Source organism: Piliocolobus tephrosceles, chromosome 2 (genome assembly GCF_002776525.5).
Source record: "Piliocolobus tephrosceles isolate RC106 chromosome 2, ASM277652v3, whole genome shotgun sequence".
Taxonomy (NCBI): domain Eukaryota; kingdom Metazoa; phylum Chordata; class Mammalia; order Primates; family Cercopithecidae; genus Piliocolobus; species Piliocolobus tephrosceles.
Window position 1 is genome coordinate 38638730 of NC_045435.1, and position 20895 is coordinate 38659624.

At 40.9% G+C, this 20895-nt stretch overlaps 1 protein-coding gene across 2 annotated transcripts in view; it reads right to left on the reverse strand.

The window, feature by feature from the left end:
- The window catches only part of PARP9 (poly(ADP-ribose) polymerase family member 9), a 37077-nt gene that overhangs the window by 944 nt on the left and 15238 nt on the right, over positions 1 to 20895 (reverse strand). For both annotated transcript variants that reach the window (XM_023214683.3, XM_023214675.3), the window contains exons 7-10: positions 17111 to 17168; positions 11639 to 12019; positions 7848 to 7984; positions 7071 to 7245 (exon numbers count right to left, since the gene is read on the reverse strand). In XM_023214683.3, the coding sequence (XP_023070451.2) occupies positions 7071 to 7245; positions 7848 to 7984; positions 11639 to 12019; positions 17111 to 17168 (751 nt within the window). The remainder of the gene's footprint in view (positions 1 to 7070; positions 7246 to 7847; positions 7985 to 11638; positions 12020 to 17110; positions 17169 to 20895) is intronic.

Below are 20895 nucleotides of genomic sequence, written 5' to 3' on the forward strand. Positions count from 1 at the left end.
TCTATAGCAAAGGCACTAAAAATTGTTCCTTGAAACAAATTATCACTGACACCATCAACATAATAATAACTTGCATCCAAATATGCCATTAGGGCCGGGTGCGGTGGCTCACTCCTATAATCCCTGCACTTTGGGAGGCTGAGGTGGGTGGATCACCTGAGGTCAGAAGCCTGGCCAACATGATGATACCCTGTCCCTACTAAAAACACAAAAATTGAGCTGGGCGTGGTGGCAGACACCTGTAATCCCAGCTACTCAGGAGGCTGAGGCAGGAGAATCACTTGAACCCAGGAGTCAGAGGTTGCAGTGAGCCAAGATCGCACCACTGCACTCCAACCTGGGCAATAAGAGTGAAACTCTGTCTCAAAAACAAAAACAAAAACAAAACAAACAAACAAACATTAGTGTTCATAGAGAAGTTAATGATTTTCAAAGTATTGCACATTGATTAGATTAAATTATCTGTGATTTGGGTAGTAGCTCCATGTAAAAGACAAAGATCTGAGATTCAAAGAACTTAGATTCAAGTCAGTATTATCAACTAAGTAGCTGTATTTCAACAGTATTATCAACAGAGCATAACAAAAGAAGGTTCTGTTTCCCTTAGAACATTGTCTGACTTCTACATGCTACAAATAGGGATATTTCCAGAACTCTCAAGAAGATGGTTTGAAAATAGTATCTAATAAGAGAAGACAGAGTGCCTCCTAACCTCATGAACAGCATTACAAGAAAAATATGTCACCTGGGACTGGTGGCACACACCTGTAATCCCAACACTTTCGGAGGTCAAAGTGGGTGGATCGCGTGAGCCCAGCGTGGGCAACATGGCAAAACCCCATCTCTACAAAAAATACAAAAAGTAACCAGGCGTGGTGGTGCACACCTATAATTGTAGCTACTCAGGAGGCTGAGGTGGGAGAACTGATTGAACTCAGGAGGTTGAGGCTGCAGTGAGCTGTGACTGTGCCACTGCACTCCAACCTGGGTGACAAAGCAAGACCCTGTCTCAAAAAAAAAAAGAGAATGTGGAGTATAGAAAATATTAGTGTGCATACTTCATTGTTTAGGAAAAGCACTCCTGGATTTGGAAGAACAGAGGCATTCTAGTCACCAGGAGGGTACTGTGTACTCTCCATGGGTTGGCACAATACCTCATGAAGAATCTCCAAGCATGTTATCTAGGTCCATGCTCACCAGGCAACTTTCCACCCATCAGGCACTCTGGGGACTGTGATATTAAGGAAGAAATGCCCTATTCCGACCACTAGAAATGAGTACTCTTCATTCTGACACATTGCCTGTGATCTGTATTATCTTCTTTGGAGTATTAAAAACATTCGGGAGGCTGAGGGCCAAATTCTGGACCTCAAAGGAATCCCTGTTCAATGCCCTTTCTGACCTCACTTAGAGGGAAAAAAAATTATACCTTCTTTGATGCCATATTATCCTTCCTTCCTTTCCTTTTTTCCTTTCATTTCCTCCCTCTCTTTCTTTAAGTGGGACATAACCAAACACTTTTAGGCTCAAGAGCGGCACTGAACAATAGAAACATACTACGAGTCACGCATGTCATTTAAAACTTGCAGGCTGAGTGGCTCATGTCTGTTATCCCAGCACTTTGGGAGGCCAAGGCAGAAGGATTGGTGGAGGTCAGAAGTTTGAGACCAGCCTGAGACCTAATCTCTACCAAAAATAAAAAAAATTAGTCAGGTATTGTGGCACTCACCTGGAGTCCCAGCTACTCTAGTAGCCACATTTTAAAACCATAAAAAAAAAGGGTGAAATTCACATTTTTATTTAAGCCATTTAAGATGTTATTTTAACATGTAATCTATATTTTAAAAAGTATTAGATATTTTACATTCTTTTGTAGGAGGTCTTTGAAATCCAGTATGTATTTTATACTTACAGCATCTTTCAATTTAGACCAGACACATTTCAAGTGCTCAATAGCCACATGTAGCTAGCGGCTACCGTATTGAACAGTGCAGCTCTGGAAATTTAAAAGTGAGTAAGATATGATCCCTATTCTCAGTATTTCGCAAAGGGAAGTCTCTGCATGTAAACAGATTAAATATAGTACAATTTATGTGGCAAGGTAATATTTTGAGATAAAAATCAAAGATTTTCTTTCCCAGGAGTTTCTTCTTGCTCTTTGTTCTTCCACCTATTGAGTGCTTGCTACTTCTTATTAAGGATGAAAAAGATTAAGTTGAAAACAAAGTCTATATATAAATATATGTATAGTTTTTTGAGAACTGCCTGCTGGGTGCAGTGGCTCACATCTGTAATTCCAGCACTTCAGGAGGCCGAGGCAGGCAGATCCCAGGGTCAGGAGTTCCAGACCAGCCTGGCCAACATGGTGAAACACCATATAATTATCATATAATATTATAATATAATATATATTATATAATAGTACATATTATATAATATATATACTATATAATTATATAATATATAATTTTATATATGTAAGTTATATGTTACATATATATTACATTATAATATATAATATAATATATAATTAATATAATATATAATATTAATAATATATAATATAATGTAATATATATTATATATAATGTACTATATTATATATTATATATAATTATATTTAATTCACAGAAGAGCATATAGTCTTGAAATTCTGGCTTTCAGAGTTAGCTTTTCTGAGAGGAAGAGGGCTTTTTGAATCAAAAGCTAAAAACCAGAAGGATTCAGAGCATGGAATTTTTTACCATAAATGACAGAGCAGACAGTAATACAACATATTCTAAGAACATTTTTCTTATTTCAAGACAAATGAAAGTTCTTTCTTCCAGCTGGTGGGAAGAGAAGTATCAGAGGTGATGTGACTAGAGCTCTTGGGGGAGCTTGGGAAAGGGCTCCCTTTACTACCCCCACTCCCTTGAGAGCCCTGGGAATCAAGAGGGGGCAGAACAATGGAAGTCTCAGAATAAGAACAACTGGAGGGACTCACAGAGCAGACAGACCCTGGCCTGACTCTGGTGGGTGCAGTCCCTCATCCAGCCTCATCACCTGAGTGGAGAGTAGCAATGGCTGGAGAAGTCTCTGGAGCAGGTGAGGACCACTACCCAAGACCCTGCACTCAGCTTAGAGGATGAACATACTCAAAAATTTCCTTTGTGGCAGGAGGAACACAGACATGGTCTGGAAAGGAATTTCTTCAACATGGAAAAGACATAGAGTGGCCTGTGCAGACACTGAGTGTAAAAGGCACAGGAGAGTGCTAATGACTAAAGCTCAGTGGTTTATCAAGCAGAGGACAATGGGAGCCATAAGCCAGACAACCCTCCTCACATTGCCTCCCCCAGCATAGAGAAAAGAGGAGAAAAGGGGCAAACATTGCAGGAACTGAGTTTCAATCTTGAAGGGACTATGAAAACTCTGAAAATGACTGAGTTCACCTTGAACTGTCAAGATTCAAATTTTCCATATCTGTGGACATGGGGAACAGGACAGTTGGGTAAAGTTCCATTATAGAGCCATAAAGGAAATGAGTTCTATGCCTGAGTTTCATAGGACAATAGATTTTAGTACTAATTAAAGTTATAGATGTCATAACAAAGGAATGGAGGTATGCAGGAGCACAGAGGAGGAAGATACTTACTAGGCCTGCAGGAAAGATGCCAACCAGATGCCATTTGTACTATGTCTTGAAAAAAGAATAGGGGTTTGTAGTACTGAAAGGGCAAGGAGGGAAGTCATTCCACAGACAACAGGAGAGAGGCATGAAGTATACAGCATGTTTAGGGAACTCTAAAAAGTTATGGCTGGGGTCTTGAGGAACATAGTGGGTGATGACTGCTGAAATGATGTGGGAGCTAGGGCCTTATATTCTCTGCTAAGGAGTTTGGGCTTTTATCTCATAGGCAACTGGGAATGCAGATATTAAGCAAGAAAGTAATTTTTAGTGTGATAATTCTGGTGGTAAAGGATAGATTAGGCAGGGGGTGTGTTTTGTGGCAAGGAGAGGACCTCGTAATAGTCTAGGACTAAAGGAAGATGAACTAAGGCAGTAGGAATAGAGAGGTGAAACTGAGCTCAGATCTTCATAAGATTGAATCACTAGGACTGGGTGAATGCCTGGATATAAAGGTGAGGGAAAAGGAGGAATAGAGGATGATAATGTTTCAGGCTTAGGAAACCTGGTAGGTAGATGGTGATGATATTAACCAGGTTAGAGAGAATCAGCAAACAAGTGGCATATTTCTTAGGGAAAATCATGGCCAAGAAAATAGATCAACTTGAGATACTTATGGGACATCTGGGTAAAGATGTCAAAAAGAGAGTCAGATATATGAACCTGCAGGTCAGGAGAGAGGTAGGGAGTTAAGAGTTGGAAATTCCTAAGTCATCATCATTGAGGTAGGAGTTGAGGCCATGGGAATAGGTGCCATCACCAAGGGGGACATTGTAGAAGAAAAAGAGAGAAGATAAAGAAGGGGCAACAGATGAACTCATGAGATTATAAATTGTAAGGGCAAGAACTCTATGGTTTTTTATTTATGCACTATTTCTAGTACCCCTAGCACAGGGCCTGATTCATAGAATGTGCTTAATAAATACCTGTGGAACAAATGAATCAACCCAATAAGAAACTGCATGTGTAGATGCCTTCTTGCTGTACTCAACCAAGTCCTACAAGCAAGAGATTTATTCAGAACTGGCTGGAGTACAAACATAAATAGAAAAAAGAAAATAAAGCTTTTTAACAGAAGTTCCCTCTCCTTTGCCTGTGGGTGGCCATCTAAATTGACTGAGAGTCCTATAATTTGGAACATTGCAGGGCTGAAAAAGCTAAGAGCTTTTGTACTCCAAATAACAACAGCTTCAGTGGTAGCAAGACTGGTATCTCCTGGGCTTGTCTGCCACCATTAAGGGTTCTCACCAGCCTACAGAGATGAGTCAATTGGTGCAGGTCACATTATGGGTCATGTCTGAATTGCCTCAAGGCAGTGGCTGTTAAACTAAGGGTTAGGGAGAAGGGAAGATCACACAGACAGCAGGTAAGAGACCAAAATCTTGAGTTGAAAGACTATATGGAGACAAGATCTGTGGTTAGGTTATAAAGACATTAACTTAACCAGAAGAAATTAGGCCTCATGCCCACTTAATTTTTAAAGGAACTATATTGCTGAAGAAACCACAAGCCTGGTTACAACAGTCTGAGCACATTCCAGCCTGTGAGACAATCCATGGCTCCCTGATAGGCAATGAATCTGGAAATAGCCAAGGGCCACAATATATAAGGAAGATTTTCCCAGAGTGCGAAATAAAGGTTTTACAACATGGAATAGAGAGTCCTCCGTATACCTGATCAGCAGCATGTAGATAAGTGATGTGAGCCAGTGGCTGTTGTGTATTTTGCTTCTCCCCTTTCAACATGAGAGTTTTCATTGCAGTTTTCCTGCTCCTTTTCGTATCACTATATAATGGGCAAGTTGGGGGCAGTATCTTGCCTTTAAGCTTTAAGACAGAACTGCCTACTGGGCGTGGTGGCTCACACCTGTAATCCCAACACTTTGGGAGGCTGAAGTGGGCGGATCACAAGGTCAGGAGCTCAAGATCAGCCTGGCCAACATGATGAAACCTCGTCTCTACTAAAAAAAATACAAAAATTAACTGCGTGTGGTGGCGCACACCTGTGGGAGGCTGAGGCAGGAGAACCGTTTGAATCTCAGAGGCAGAGGCTGCAGTGAGCCAAGATCATGCTACTGCACTCCAGCCTGAATGACAGAGCAAGACTCTGTCTCAGAAAAATAAATAAGGAGAGAACTGCCTGAACTTGAACTGATGATGAGTCTGGCCCCTTGGGACCATATTCCTTGGGAAGATAGTGGGGGTCTTAGATGTTTTGGTAAGAAAGATGTGTATAGATGTTGAGTAGACAAGTAGCAGGGTCTGCCACAGGACTGAAAAGAGAATACTCACTAGATTTGGAAAATAGGAGCACAGCAATGATCTTAATGAAAGTAATTTAAGCAGAAGTAGTGGGTGGGGATTGCAGAGAAGCCAGCTTTAGGAGCAAATGGAAATTGTAGATTTTTTGAGACTTTGCTAATGAAGGGACTATACTGATCATCACTTTCCTGGTTGCCCCAAAAGGCTTCTTGGTGGGGATTCATTTCTCTATTTTCATCTCCAGTAATTGTCTATGTTCAATATTTACCCCAGGTTTTGCCTATGTTCTCTCCAGAACAAAGAAAAGATGATTTCTAGAGCCTTTGCATCCTAGAAACCAAGTCTATTGGAATTGACTCCTCAGCAAGGATCATGCTACGTATTTTGAAAGCTAAAGATCAAGAGCCATATATTTAACGGACCAAGCAAAATCAAGCCACCCTGCTAAGTACCTCTCCATAATTATTACTAAACTTCTTTTCCTCCTTTGGAGAGACCTAAAGCCAGAAATCTTCATTAGTGACTGAGGAGTAGAGGGGGCAATATAGGAATTATATATGCAATGTTTTTGTACATCTGAAAACAGACATGGGAGTTACACATAGAACTCCTATGACTGAAGAGGATCTTAAGATGCTATGCACCTCACCTGCCAAATGATACCTAATTCATCCACCAGCAGGCTATAGGAAATAAAGGGATGAAAGAGAAAAGACCAACTTTCTTAAATTTAGGAAAATGCGCTTTTAATTAAGGGATGAGGATGGTTCAGTGCTGTTGGTAATAATTTTGTTGAGATAAGGCAAAAAAAAAAAAAAAAAAAAAAAAAAAGGCCTCAACGTGCTCTCTGCAGGTAGGACACAGAAACACATAAAGGAGAAAAACAGTGCATCATAGTTCTTACTGCTCACACTTTTCATCAATGTAAAATGCATCAACAACAAAAGATACAAAGGAAAAGTAAAAAGTACCACTCTTTGCAGAATACTTCGTGACCCGGCTCATTATTCGTGACCTCTAAATCGCAGTCACAAATGATCCCTTCCCCACAACAACAAATGCTATTAGTGGAAGCATCTACTGATGTCAGCTCACCAAATCCCACAGAGTAGCCCTAATGATGAGGCATTGACACCTACCGCAAGGCACCGAGTACATTCTTTGAAAGCCAACTCTGCATACCACATTGCAGAACTGGTATGGGACTTGCTGAAACAGCCTGTGGCTCACTGATTGCCTGGGCAGTTTTCCTTCCATCATTACCTTCTTTCTTTGAAAGGCAGCCATAAGAACCTTATTTTCTATCTTCTCCACCTAGAATCATAGAAAAGAAAGACTGAAAAGGAGGCTAGAAAAAGAGCTGCAAAGCTCTTTAAATTGCCTGTTATACTGCTTCAAAAATAAAGGAGCTTATGTGCATAATATTACTTTGCATGCAATTCGCTTTTCATATAAAGTTGCAAAAGAGTCTCTCCTCCCTCTAATTCTCTCCTATTTTGATTCTGTCTATTCAAAATTCCCTGCCCCTTCTCTAATAAATTTCTTTAACAAAAATTCACTGACTTAGACATAATGTCTGCCCTCTTAAGCTCACAGTTTAGTGAGATAGAAAAATAGGTAAACAATTATAACACAGTGTGATAAATGCTATTCCATTTCTTTTATTTTGCTCAAAGACAGGCTTCCTGGATCTGGAATCTTTGCTTCTGTGTGTCCTGACGTCATTTCTACCTCCCGATTCCAACTATATCCCTGGTGCCTGCCCTGCCTTGCTCTCTTCTCGGTCTTACTGACCTAGGATTCCAAGTCCATGAGCGGCCAGCTCAGAATCATCAGCAGGTGAGCTTTTCCTTGGGCTACAGAAGCAAGTTAATTAATAACAAAATGAGCCAAATCCTCCCCTTTGTTAGGTATACCTTTATAACCTGCAAACCGCATTTTTCAAACTGCTTCTTTTGATCTTCAAGCTCTTGAGTTAGAGGCACAGGACGTTTCAGAAATATATTTTCTTTCATTTTGTCTTGAGTTTTTTGTTGCTGATTAGTCCACTGTCCTAAAAATGAGTAACACAAAAACTTTGTTTCAATGCTCTGAGAGAGGAAAAAGGAAATTTAATGAAACAAATTCTAGAAATTTAGAGGAAGGGATTAGCCAGTTTAAATTGTGTGCCTCATGCATTTAGGACATGCAAGGAGAGCTATAATACTATGAGCAGTCAGGATAAAATAAAGGGGTAATAAATTTGTCTTTGGATGATTTGAACCATGAGGCTAAGGGGATGTGAGTAAAAGGAGCATAATATATACTTGCTTCTCCACAATCAATGCTGTAATGATTAGAAATAATTGTGTTGCTCATAGGGAATGTTTTTATTTCTAGCCCCAATGCCTATCAGCAAAAAGAGACAGGCATTAGAAAATATTGGCCAAGCACAGTGGCTCACGCCTGTAATCCCAGCATTTTGGGAGGCCGAGGCAGGGGGATCACAAGGTCAGGAGATCAAGACCATCGTGGCTAACACGGTGAAACCCCTTCTCTACTAAAAATACAAAAAATTAGCCGGGCATGGTGGTGCGTGCCTGTAGTCCCAGCTACTCGGAGGCTGAGGCAGGAGAATGGCATGAACCCGGGAGGCGGAGCTTGCAGCGAGCCGAGATGGCGCCACTGCACTCCAGCCTGGGTGACAAAGCGAGACTCTGTCTCAAAAAAAAAAAACAAAAAAAGAAAATATTAAGCAAGGAATGATAGGAAATGACATGACATTTGTAAAACACTTCAAATTTTTCAGTTTCCTTATTTGATCATTATGGCACCACCATGAAATAACACCATTTTACAAATAAAGAAATTGAAGTTCAAATAAGTAACTTGCCCCATAGCACACACCTAGTAAGTAAATAGCTAAGATTACAAACCTGGCTTTCACCAATGCTTTTTGTAAGTGACAAGGCAAAATACTTGGAACATGCATCACTCATATACCACCCAATGAAGAAGAGCAAAATTTGGAGATTAAGAGTCTATGGTGTCTTGTTTTTCCTCCCTTCCTCTTTTCTCCTCCTCCTATTTTCCTCCCTCCCTCCCCTTCCTTCCTTCCTTCCTCCCTCCCTCCCTCCTTCCTTTTTTTCTCCCATCCTTTTTTTCAAGAGGCAACCTGTTTTTGTCCAAAGGAGCTCCTTACTGGACTAAATATACAGGTGGACAAACGAAAACTGAAAAAGACTTGTTTTCTCTTGGTTTATTTTTAGTTTGACTTAAGACCAAGTATACTAAAATGACCTAATCCCTGGTTCATTATCTAATTGAATGGGCTCAATTTAACCACAAAAAGCAGGTGACGAATTGAGGAAAACTCACTAGAGAGCCAAGTTGTAAATCTGAGAAAGTGGGAGGGACAAAACTGCATAGCAGAGGAGCTGCAAAGGCCAGAAACTTCAACAGAAGACTGTAAATTAACTTTGGAGAGCAATAGCTCATATTTATAAGGTGTAATATTAGAGTTCAGTTTCCTTGAGTTCAACAAACATTTGCCAAGCTCCTTCTATATGCCAGGCACTGGACTGGGCACTGGGGATCCAAAGATCACAAACTTCTGCCATTGGGAACGCCTACCAGGAAGGATTAAAAGAGTGGCATAAAAGAGAGGTGATGCCTAACTTTGATTTAAAAAATAAAATTATTGTTCTGATGGATATTTGGTATTCCTTATAATGATAACTCATCTCAAAATTATCCATTTTGTTTATTAAGATCTTAATCTGATTAAGACAGGGTAGGTTTTCCTGAACCTGTAAGGCTTCTGTGGAATAATATGTTTAGTCATCAACTACCAAAAGTGCCATCTTGCGGCAGAACAAGGGACTTACATGACTCAAAATTGTCAATACCTGGAAGAATTAGCCCACCTTATGATTTCAGTTAATTTAAAGCAATGCCACACACACACACACACACACACACACACACACACACACAAACAAAATAATGCCACAAGTTTTACAGGAGATTCATGTTTCTTTGTATCCTGTTCCCCTAAGCTGACACTGGTGTCAGTTTCAATACCTACATTCACTATGTTTCAAAAACTAAGTAAAAATCATAATCTTGGTTCTTATGCTTGTGTATTCTTTTTATCCATTTTTTTTTGCCACTGTGTTTTCTGTGGAATGTGGATACAATATTTATGGTGAACTCTCACTCACTGTAACCATTTATTCCTGCATTATTTTTACAAACACATGGTGAAAATAAGGTGTCCTTTGAAATTTTGCCTCTGAATTTTTGCACCTCTTACTAAATCCATTCTCCACATTATAACCAGTGATCTTTCTAAAAACACAAGTCTGATCTTAACTTTGCTTAAAATTCTTTAAGGTTCCCTATTTGTTTCAAGAAACCCTCTGAACTCTTTCACGTGATTTATAAGGTCTTACATAATCCAGGCCTTGCGACGATCTTATTTCTTGACGTTTTCTTTCTTTGCCTAACTAACTTCTACCTATTATCCAGTTCTCCATTTATGACACCTGTGATAAGCCCTCCCATGACTTCCCAAGTCTGGATTAGGTGCCTCTCCGCAGTGCTTTCGCTCTCCTCTATCATCACTAACCTGTGTGCTCATCAAGGTTCCCCATAAGACTTTGAGCAGGAACAATGTCCATCTTGTTTATTGCTGTAGTCCTTGCACCTAGCACAATGCTTGGCACATCATGGGTGCAATATGCATTAGTTGAATGAAATCTGTATCTATCTATGTCTCCCGAGATGGCATTTGTTTCTTTCTTTCTTTCTTTCTTTCTTTTTTTTTTTGAGACAGTTTCACTTTTGTTGCCCAGGCTGGAGTGCAATGGCTTGATCTCAGTTCACTGCAACCTTTGCCTCCTGTGTTCAAGCAATTCTCCTGCCTCAGTCTCCCAAGTAGCTGGGATTACAAGCATGGGCCACCATGCCCGGCTAATTTTTTTTTTTATATCTTTAGTAGAGACAGGGTTTCTCCATGTTGGTCAGGCTGCTCTTGAACTCCCGACCTCAGGTGATCTGCCCACCTCGGCCTCCCAAAGTGCTGGGATTACAGGCGTGAGCCACCACACCCAGCCCTGAGATGGCATTTTCAATAGTATAATTTCCTAGTTAGCTCTAGGGCTCTGTTGAAAGGATCTCTCCAGATCCAAATTCCCACATGTATCCTGATGAGTTTAGCCCCACTGAAAGGGAGATACTTGAGTGTACCTCACATTACCAATGTATAATTTCATTGGCGAGAGGGCTCAAGGTAAGTAATTTTAGGGTTCCTAATGCTGTCAGTAACAAATAAATATAATAAAACTTGATAAAAGAAATAAGATAATCTGATAGAATGTGTCTACATTTGAGTGCTGCATCTGAAGAATTAGAAATGTATACTTTTCCCCATGGCTTGGGCTTGAGTTTTACCACTGCCAAAATTCGTCCATGTAATTGCCTCTTAGACAATCAAGGTTATTACAAGTAAATAAAATTGTGTTTGTGTGTATGTTCACAAATAATCCTGATTGTCAAAAGACAGCAAAAAATAACTCACGAAGATTTATGATCTAACAAAGAATCAGAATGTTTGCTCCCTCCTCTCTCCTTCTGTCTCTCACCCACATCCATACATACATGCTCACACCCAAAAGAAGGAACAATGGGGAGAATTTACTTTCTAACTTAATAGAAAGTTACTCACCTAACAAGCTCCAAAGGCCTCGCTCCTTTTTCCTTGCCATTTCCTCCTGTACTTTACAAAGCATATCTTCAATGTTCATAACCACCTCAATGAGGTCATCCTGGGCTCCTTTAATCTCTAACTCTGTCCTTCCTGGTTTGATAATTTCTGTGATGGAGACACTTGAAGTTTTCTGAAGCTGAGATAAAATGTCATGTTCCTTTCTCCCAAGGTACAGAATATGATTATTCTCAATGATGTGATGGTTCTGGAGACTCAGTATTCGTTGGATCCATGTTTGGGCCTCCCACATTTTTTCCATGTTGAATCCCATCAGATTGATGGCAGGAAATCTAGCTTCAAGCCCATTTTCTCTTTTCTCCTCTCTGGTTGACTGGGGGACTGAAATGACTATAATAAGCAACCATGGAAGACTAGTGGTTTTTTTTTTTTTTTTTGAGACAGAGTCTCACTCTGTCGCCCAGGCTGGAGTGCAGTGGTGTGATCTCTGCTCACTGCAAGCTCTGCCTCCCAGGTTCACGCCATTCTCCTGCCTCAGTCTCCTGAGTAGCTGGGACTATAGGCGTCTGCCAGCACACCCAGCTAATTTTTTATATTGCTCATGGAGATGGGGTGTCACCTTGTTAGCCAGGATGGTCTCGATATCCTGACCTCGTGATCTGCCCGCCTCAGCCTCCCAAAGTGCCAAGATTACAGGCGTGAGCCAATGTGCCCGGCTGACTAGTGGGTTTTAAAACAGTGCAGAAATGGGATGGCTGGGTCAAATGGTATTTCTAGTTCTAGATAGGATTATAAGTCATGCTGCTATAAAGACACATGCACACGTATGTTTATTGCGGCACTATTCACAATAGAAAAGACTGGGAATCAACCCAAATGTCCATCAGTGACAGACTGGATTAAGAAAATGTGGCACATATACACCATGGAATACTATGCAGCCATAAAAAAGGATGAGTTCGTGTCCTTTGTAGGGACATGGATGCAGCCGGAAACCATCATTCGCAGCAAACTATGGCAAGAACAGAATACCAAATACCGCATGTTCTCACTCATAGGTGGGAATTGAACAATGAGATCACTTGGACACAGGAAGGGGAGCATCACACACTGGGTCCTATTGTGGGGAAGGGGTAGAGGGGAGGGATAGCATTAGGAGATACACCTAATGTAAATGACAAGTTAATGGGTGCAGCACACCAACATGGCACATGTATACATACGTAACAAACCTGCACGTTGTGCACATGTACTCTAGAACTTAAAGTATAATAAAAAAAATTTTTTTTAAATAAAACAGTACAGAACAAAACACCATGGCCAGTGTTTTACCCCTGTGATATTATCACCACTGTCAGCAGTAGCAGCTTCAATTAAGTACTTATCTCTGAAAGCTGCATTGGGTATGAAGGAAATCTACCTGTATTGTTTACAGCCACCTTTGGAACAGAGTTTAGCTTGTAATGGGTTAGCTTTATCATCTCTTGCCTCTGCTATGTTGCATTTATCAGTTCACAGATGAGTTCACCTTGTGATCTCACCCTGGATGTTAACTAAGTATTATTTCCCGCTGAATAGGATTTTCCTTAACCTCTTGCTACTAGTTTTAAAATCAAACATCTCTGAAAGACACACAGCTTGAAGAGTCAAAATTATTTTTAAAAAAATGAATCTCTGATTTTAAGAATAATACATGTTTATTATTTAAAAATTGGAAAATTATCAACATATAATGGAAGGAAGAAATACCTGTAATTCCACTACTCAGGATTCCTCACAACCTTATCAGACAGATACTAGTAGTTGTCCCATCTTACCAACAAGGAAACTGATTCACAGAGTCATTAAGTAACTTGCCCATGGCTATAGGACTAGTTAGTGGTGGCCATGAAGCTAGTAGGTATGGGCATCTGACTCCAGTGCTCCCGCATATGCCTTCCAGTGAGTAATATCTGAACAGCAGTGGAAATTAGCACCATTCTCCTGAGATCTCAGTTGTGTGGTACAGGAGCTACAAAAGAAGTATAAGGACAGACCTAGAAGTAACACAGGGAGGATGGTCTTCCTCTGAGTAAAGATAAAAAATACAAAAGTCAAGGTTTTAGACAAAGTAAGAAGTAACCCAGGTTTTATATTGCAGCATACTTTTGTTTAAACCCTTGTTCTGTCTGGGAGATGATATTATTTTTTAGGAAAAAATAAAAACAATGCATAGTGATATTTCATTTATCCATTATTATCAAGAGAAAATTCTTTTCCTTCTTCTTCTTCTTTCTCTTCCTTTCTTCTTCTTCCTCTCTCCTCTCTCTCCCCCTCCCCCCCTCCCCTTCCCCCCCTCCTCTTTCTCCTTCTTCTTCTTCTTTTTTTTTTTTTAAGAGACGGGGTGTCACTATGCTGCCAAGGCTGATCTTGACCTCCTGGCCTCAAGCAATACACCCACCTTGGCCTCCCAAAGCACTGGGACTATGGGCATAAGTCAGCATGCCTGGCCAATAATAATTATTATTATTTATTTATTTATTTATTTATTTATTTATTTATTTATTTTTGAGATAGAGTCTCACCCTGTCGCCCAGGCTGGAGTATAGTGGCGTGATCTCAGCTTACTGCAACCTTAGCCTCCCGAGTAGCTGGGATTACAGGCGCCTGCCACCACGCCCAGCTAATTCTTGTACTTTTAGTAGAGACGGGGTTTCACCATGTTGGCCAGGCTGGTCTCAAACTCCTGACCTCGTGATCTGCTTGCCTCAGCCTCCCAAAGTGCTGGGATTACAGGCGTGAGCCACTGCACCCGGCCAATAATTATTATTCTAACTTTAGTATATGTGTTGGCAAAGCGAGCACTATTCTTCTAGATAAGTAAATTGTTCGGATCACTAAAGGATAACTCTTCCAGCACCAAAATACACTGAATTTTAACTATGAGTTATCTATTTTTTTTTTTTTTTTGAGACCAAGTCTCCCTCTGTTGCCCAAGCTGGAGTGCAGTGGCACAATCTTGGCTCACTGCAACCTCCGCCACCTGGGTTCAAGTGATTCTCCTGCCTCAGCTTCCCGAGCAGTTGGGATTACAGGCACACGCCCCTATGCCTGGCTAATTCTTTTTTGTATTTTTAGTAGAGATGAGGTTTCGCCTTGTTGGCCAAACTGGCCTTGAACTCCTGACCTCAGGTGATCCGCTTGCCTCGGCCTCCCAAAGTGCTAGGATTACAGGCATGAGCCACTGTGCCCAGCTGAATTAAATATTTCTAATGATAACGTACCACCTCTCTGCCTTCTTAAATAATTTTTTTTGTTTGTTTGCTTTTTTGTTTTTGTTTTTTTTTGAGACGGAGTTTCCCTCTTGTTGCCCAGGCTGGAGTGCAATGGCATGATCTTGACTCACCACAACCTCCACCTCCCGCGTTCAAGCGATTCTCCTGCCCCAGCCTCCCGAGTAGCTGGGATTACAGACATGCACCACCACACCTGGCTAATTTTGTATTTTTAGTAGAGATGGGGTTTCTCCCTGTTAGTCAGGCTAGTCTCGAACTCCCGACCTCAGGTGATCCGCCTGCCTCAGCCTCCCAAAGTGCTGAGATTATAGACATGAGCCACCATGCCCAGCCCTTCCTAAACAGTTTAACCTTTCCTTGATAATCTGAGATCATCATCATCAATCATTTTGTTTATTTGTCACCCAGGCTGGAGTGCAGTGGCACAATCATGGCTCACTGCAGCCTTGACCTCCCTGGGCTCAGGTGATCCTCCCACCTCAGCCTCCCAAGTAGCTGAGACTACAGGCATGCACCACCATGCCTGGCTAATTTTTGTATTTTTCGTAGAGATGGGTTTCACCATGTTGCCCAGGCTGGTCTCGATTTCCTGTCCTCAAGTGATCGCCTGCCTTGGCCTCCCAAAGTGCTGGGATTACAGGCTTCAGCCACCATGTTCCATCATTAATCATTTTTATGTCAATTATTGTCCTGTGCTATATAATTCCTTTACGCAAGAATTACTGAATTAAATGGTGACATTTGCCGCCATTATTCAGATTAATGACATACAGACCTTTTAAAGTTCCTTTTCTATGTTATCCTCACCTAAAACTCCTCTTATATACCCACAATGGATTCCCTGTGGTTCCCCAAACATGCACTGGATTTCTTTGCTCCTGTGGGTTTTCTCTACCTTGGATGCCCCATGCTACCCTCTCTGGACATTGGAAATCTTGCCATGCTCACAGCCCAGCTTAGAACTATCTCATTCATGAAGCCATTCTTGATCTTTACCAATCAAAAGGAATCTCTTTCTCCTCTTAGCTACCTGGGGAGTTTGTCCATCTTCTCAGTCATTATTTATTGCCTGGCATTTGTTTAATGCTTTCAATTTATGGAACATTTTTACATACATAATCTATTATCCTCACAACAGTCTGTTATTATCATCACTATACAGATAAATAAACAGGATCATAAAAGGCACAGTTCCAGGCCAGAAATGTTAATGCTCTCCTTCCTTACTTCCAGCACTGCCAGGCCACTGAACATTCCATCTCAGTCCACCCAAACTCCACTGAAAGAATGACGTTATATACCTGTAATCCCAGCATTTTGGGAGGTGGAGGCAGGCAGATCACTTGAGCCCAGGAGTTTGAGACCAGCCTGGGCAACATGGTGAAACCCCATCTCTACCAAAAAACAAAAACAAAAAAAAAATTTTAAATAATAAAATAAATTAACTGGGCATGGTGGCATGTGCCTATAGTCCAAGCTACTTGGGAGACTCATGTGGGAGGATGGCTTGAGCCTGTGAAGCAGAGGTTGCAGTGAGTTGACATCACACCACTGCACTCCAGCCAGAGTGACAGAGCCAGACCTTGTCTCAAAAAGAAAAGAAAAGAAAAAAAAAAAAAATGCTTGGCATCAAAATTGACTAGGGAGCATTCAGAATAGATATTGTTGGCCCAGACCTAGAGTCCCTGAATCAGCATCTGTAAAGTTGGGACAAATACATATTTTGGGGGTTTTTTGTTTGTTTGTTTTTTAAAGTTTCCATCGTGATCCCAGTGATTACTCGGGTTTGAGTAGCATTGAGTTAACCCTTTTATCTGTTATTACTGAGATGTGTTTTCTGTAATTACAATAAGTAACCCTATTTAGATGTTCAGAGTAGAGAGTGACTGAATGCCAGTTTATGGAAGCCAGAACTTTTTCTTGGGAAAAAATTATAGATCTCTATTTATGAATCAACCACCCACACCTTGGATTATCCACTGCAACTCAAACTTCCTCTGTTCATATCATGAAACTGGACCAAGCAAGAATAGACTCATGATCAGGGCATAGAGTAGGCAGGTATCCAAGCAGGACCACAATGCAATACACGTGGCTTATTTATTATTCTTCTCCCCTCCATTAGTTCAGATGATCAAGAATAGAATGAGCCAATGGTGGGCGACACTACTTATTCGCCTGTGAATTTCTTACTCACCACTGTAATTGTTCAAACTCAGCATCTTGGACCTCTTTGCCATTTCAGCACTGAAAACCTACAAGAAGCAAAACAGAGCAGAGTCATAAGGAGGGCTGATAGCCATTGTCATCAAAGTCTCCCTCTCTGCACACATAGCACTTGACTTCATCCACTCTGTCAGTCCCATTCCTACTACCACAAATCTAAAGCAGCCTTTAGGAAAGTCCCAGAGAAGAGGACCACCATCTATTAGAACACAGAAGGAACAAGCATAGGAAAAATGAAGATGAAATCAAAATCTGGTATAAATAAAGAAGACTATGCATTCCAAGACAAAATATAACCATGCATTCATTCAACAGATTTTAATGCCCTGCTTGCACTAAACCAAAGCTGTGGATATGTCACTGAAGAAGAAAACTATAGGTAACTAATAAAACACAAAATCATTTAAAAAATGGTATACACACCAAACTTGGTCTGTAAATTGAATAATAAAATAATCTGTTTTATGTAAGTTAATTCCTATAGAGTGCTTGAAATTGCTCCTGGTGTGTAGTAAACAGTCAGTACATGGTAGCTATTGTAATTGTTATTATATGAAAGTCTACAGACAAAGATTGTGCATATTGCAACACAGATCCATTAACGTAATGTCTATTAGAAATAACACATCTCGCTTAGCTTTTGGAGCCATGGTATTCACTGTCTTCCTTGTTCAAAGTAGATACAATTGGCAATACAGATAGTCCTGACTTACAATTGTTTGATTAAGGACTTTTTGGCTTTATTGATGGTGCAAAAGTGATACGTATTCAGTGGAAACTGTACTTGGAATTTTTAATCTTGAGCTTTTTCCAGGCTGGTGACATATAGTAAGATGCTCTTTCGTGATACTGGGCACAAGCCAAGCTCCCAGTCAGCCACATGATCACAAGAGTAAACACTGTATTCAGTAAGTTACACGAGATATGCAACATTTTATTATAAAATAGGCTTGTGTTAGATGATTTTGCCCAACTATAGGCAAATGTAAGTGTTCTGAACATGTTTAAGGTAGGATAAGCTAAGCTATAATGTTTGGTAGGTTAGGTGTATTAAATGCATTTATCTCACTGCAACTTATTTAGGAAGAAAATACGTGCTTATTAGAAGGCTTATTAGAAGACGTATACATTAAATCTGCACACACATCATACCTCCATGTGGATATAAAGTAGTGTTAATGCTGAAAAGAGCTTGAAGGAATGGTCAACATTCACTTTTAATGTAAATTGCTGTGTAAGATAATCCTCTTGTTTGAGTTACAAAACTGAAAGATGTATCATTCTCTGTGTTTATGTTTAATGGTTCAGAACAAAGTTTTGAGGGCAGACAGACACCAAGGTTGATCTTGGTTTGGCCATGTGACTAGCTGTGTGCATATTAACCTCTGGGTTATGTTTTTGGATTTGTGAAATGGAGACGACAACAGTAGCTTCATCAAAAGATTAAGGGGAGAAGGAAATGAGACACCCTCTTAGCGCAGTGCCTGACAGACACAATATATGGCACTATATATATATATATATATATACACACACACACTTTTTTTTTTTTTTTTTTTTAAGACGGCCCTGGCTGGAGTGCAGTGGTGCAATCTCAGGTCACTGCAACCTCCGTCTCCCAGATTCCAGTGATTTTCCTACCTCAGCCTGCTGAGTAGCTGGGATTATAGGCACGTACCACCACGCCCTGCTAAATGTTGTATTTTCAGTGGAGCTCGGGTTTCACCATGTTGGCCAGGCTGGTCTCAAACTCCTGACCTCGGGTGATCCACCCAGCTCAGCCTCCCAAAGTGCTGGGATTACAGGCATGAGCCACTGAGCCCAGCCCCCTATGACACTATTTTTATTATTAGTCCCTGGGGGAGCGCTCAGACTGTGGTTGATCTTTCCATTTTTCTTAAACTGTCATGCACATTTTTGTTTATATGTTGGAGAGAATGAACCTTCTTTTCTAGATGTGGTTAATTCTTCTTGTATGAAAATGGTGCTTCATAAACAGTTCAGGGGCTGGGCATGGTGGCTCACGTCTGTAATCCCAGAACTTTGGGAGGCTGAGGTGGGAGGATTGCTTGAGTCCAGGAGTTTGAGATTGGCCTGGGCAACATAGTGAGATCCCACTTCCACAAAAAATAAAAGTATTAGCCAGGCATGGTGATGCATGCCTGTAGTCCCAGCTACTCAGGAGGCTGAGATGGGAGGATTGCTTGAGCCTGGGAGGTTGAGGATGCAGGGATTTATGATCACACCATTGCACTCCAGCCCAGGCAACAGAGCAACATCCTGTTTCAAAAAAAAAAAAAAAAGGAAATTAAAAAAAGAAATAGTTCAGGGATGTAATCAGGGCACCTATCTGGGCTTAGAGATAATCCTCTGCATGGGAAAACTAATGAACTTCATCTGAAGGACAGGATTATTCATTTTATCAGAAGGTGAGCTACTTTCTTGGGTCATGCACCACCATCTCACCAGTCAGCTGTGGGTGAGGTGCAGTGGGATACTGGAGCTGGCATACAGTGACTCAAGAGAGCCTGCTGTGACCATCTCTTTCAGCTCTGCTTTCAGTGATGTCATATCAACAGCTTGAAAGCAGCCACGGAAATCAGCAAATGCTACAAATTTCTCTGTGTCTAATTGGGCAACAGAAGGAATAAGGACTTTTATACTTGTTCCAAGAAAGACCAAGCTGGAACAAGTATAAATTCATTTCCTTATAGGCAGAGATAAAATGGCAACCATGCACATAGAGCAGGCCAAGAGGTGGGAATATGAGCAGTCAGAGAACTAATGTTTGCAGCCACTCTCTGCCAGGCAAGGCCCTCTATATCCAAAATCCAGACACGTGCCGAGAAGTCTCACTAAAACTCAGATGTTGCTGTTGGCAGAAACAGAAACCTTTATCTTGAAAACCTCTTTTAGGTTGCTGTATCTTATTTCCTCTCCTTTTTATTCTTCCCTAACATCATTAAAGTCTTTCTCGAAAATGCCAGCTAAGTGAGAATAAAGCAGAGATGGTCAGTACTTTAAAGGCAGAACAGCACTGCAATATATATTAATTACGCTGAATATATCACAGTTTATTCACATGTTAGGAACTCAGCTTGATCTGTCCACCCAAACAAAAAGCTGAGATGAAGTGCACTCAGACCCATAAGACAAGCTCCCCTCCAACACAGGGACCCCAGACATGTTAGACAACGGCTGATTTCCTTCTGAGGTCGCCTACAGATGAGCTAAAAAAGAATGGGTTGAATTTGAGGGCAGTACTGGAGACATGGCAAAACTAGACAGGCATACTGATGCTGTTAAAGAAATTGGAAAGAAAAGATAAACAATTCACTGAATTTAGTAACGATTCAGCACTCAGTGAACTACAGCTCATTACAGTTGATATAATAACAGCTACCTTCTACTCTGTGCTAGGTACTACTCTACGTGTTTCATAGGTATTAACTTTTTTTTTTTTTTTTTTTTGAGAGGGAGTTTCACTCTTGTTGACCAAGCCGGGGTGCAATGGTGTGATCTTGGCTCACTGCAACCTCCGCCTCCTGGGTTCAAGCGATTCTCCTGCCTCACCTCAGCCTCCCGAGTAGCTGGGATTACAGGTATGTGCCACCACGCCTGGCTAATTTTTTGTATTTTTAGTAGAAATGGGGTTTCATCATGTTAGCTAGGCTGATCTCAAACTCCTGACCTCAGATGATCCGCCTGCCTCGGCCTCCCAAAGTGCTGGGATTACAGGCATGAGCCACCTCACCT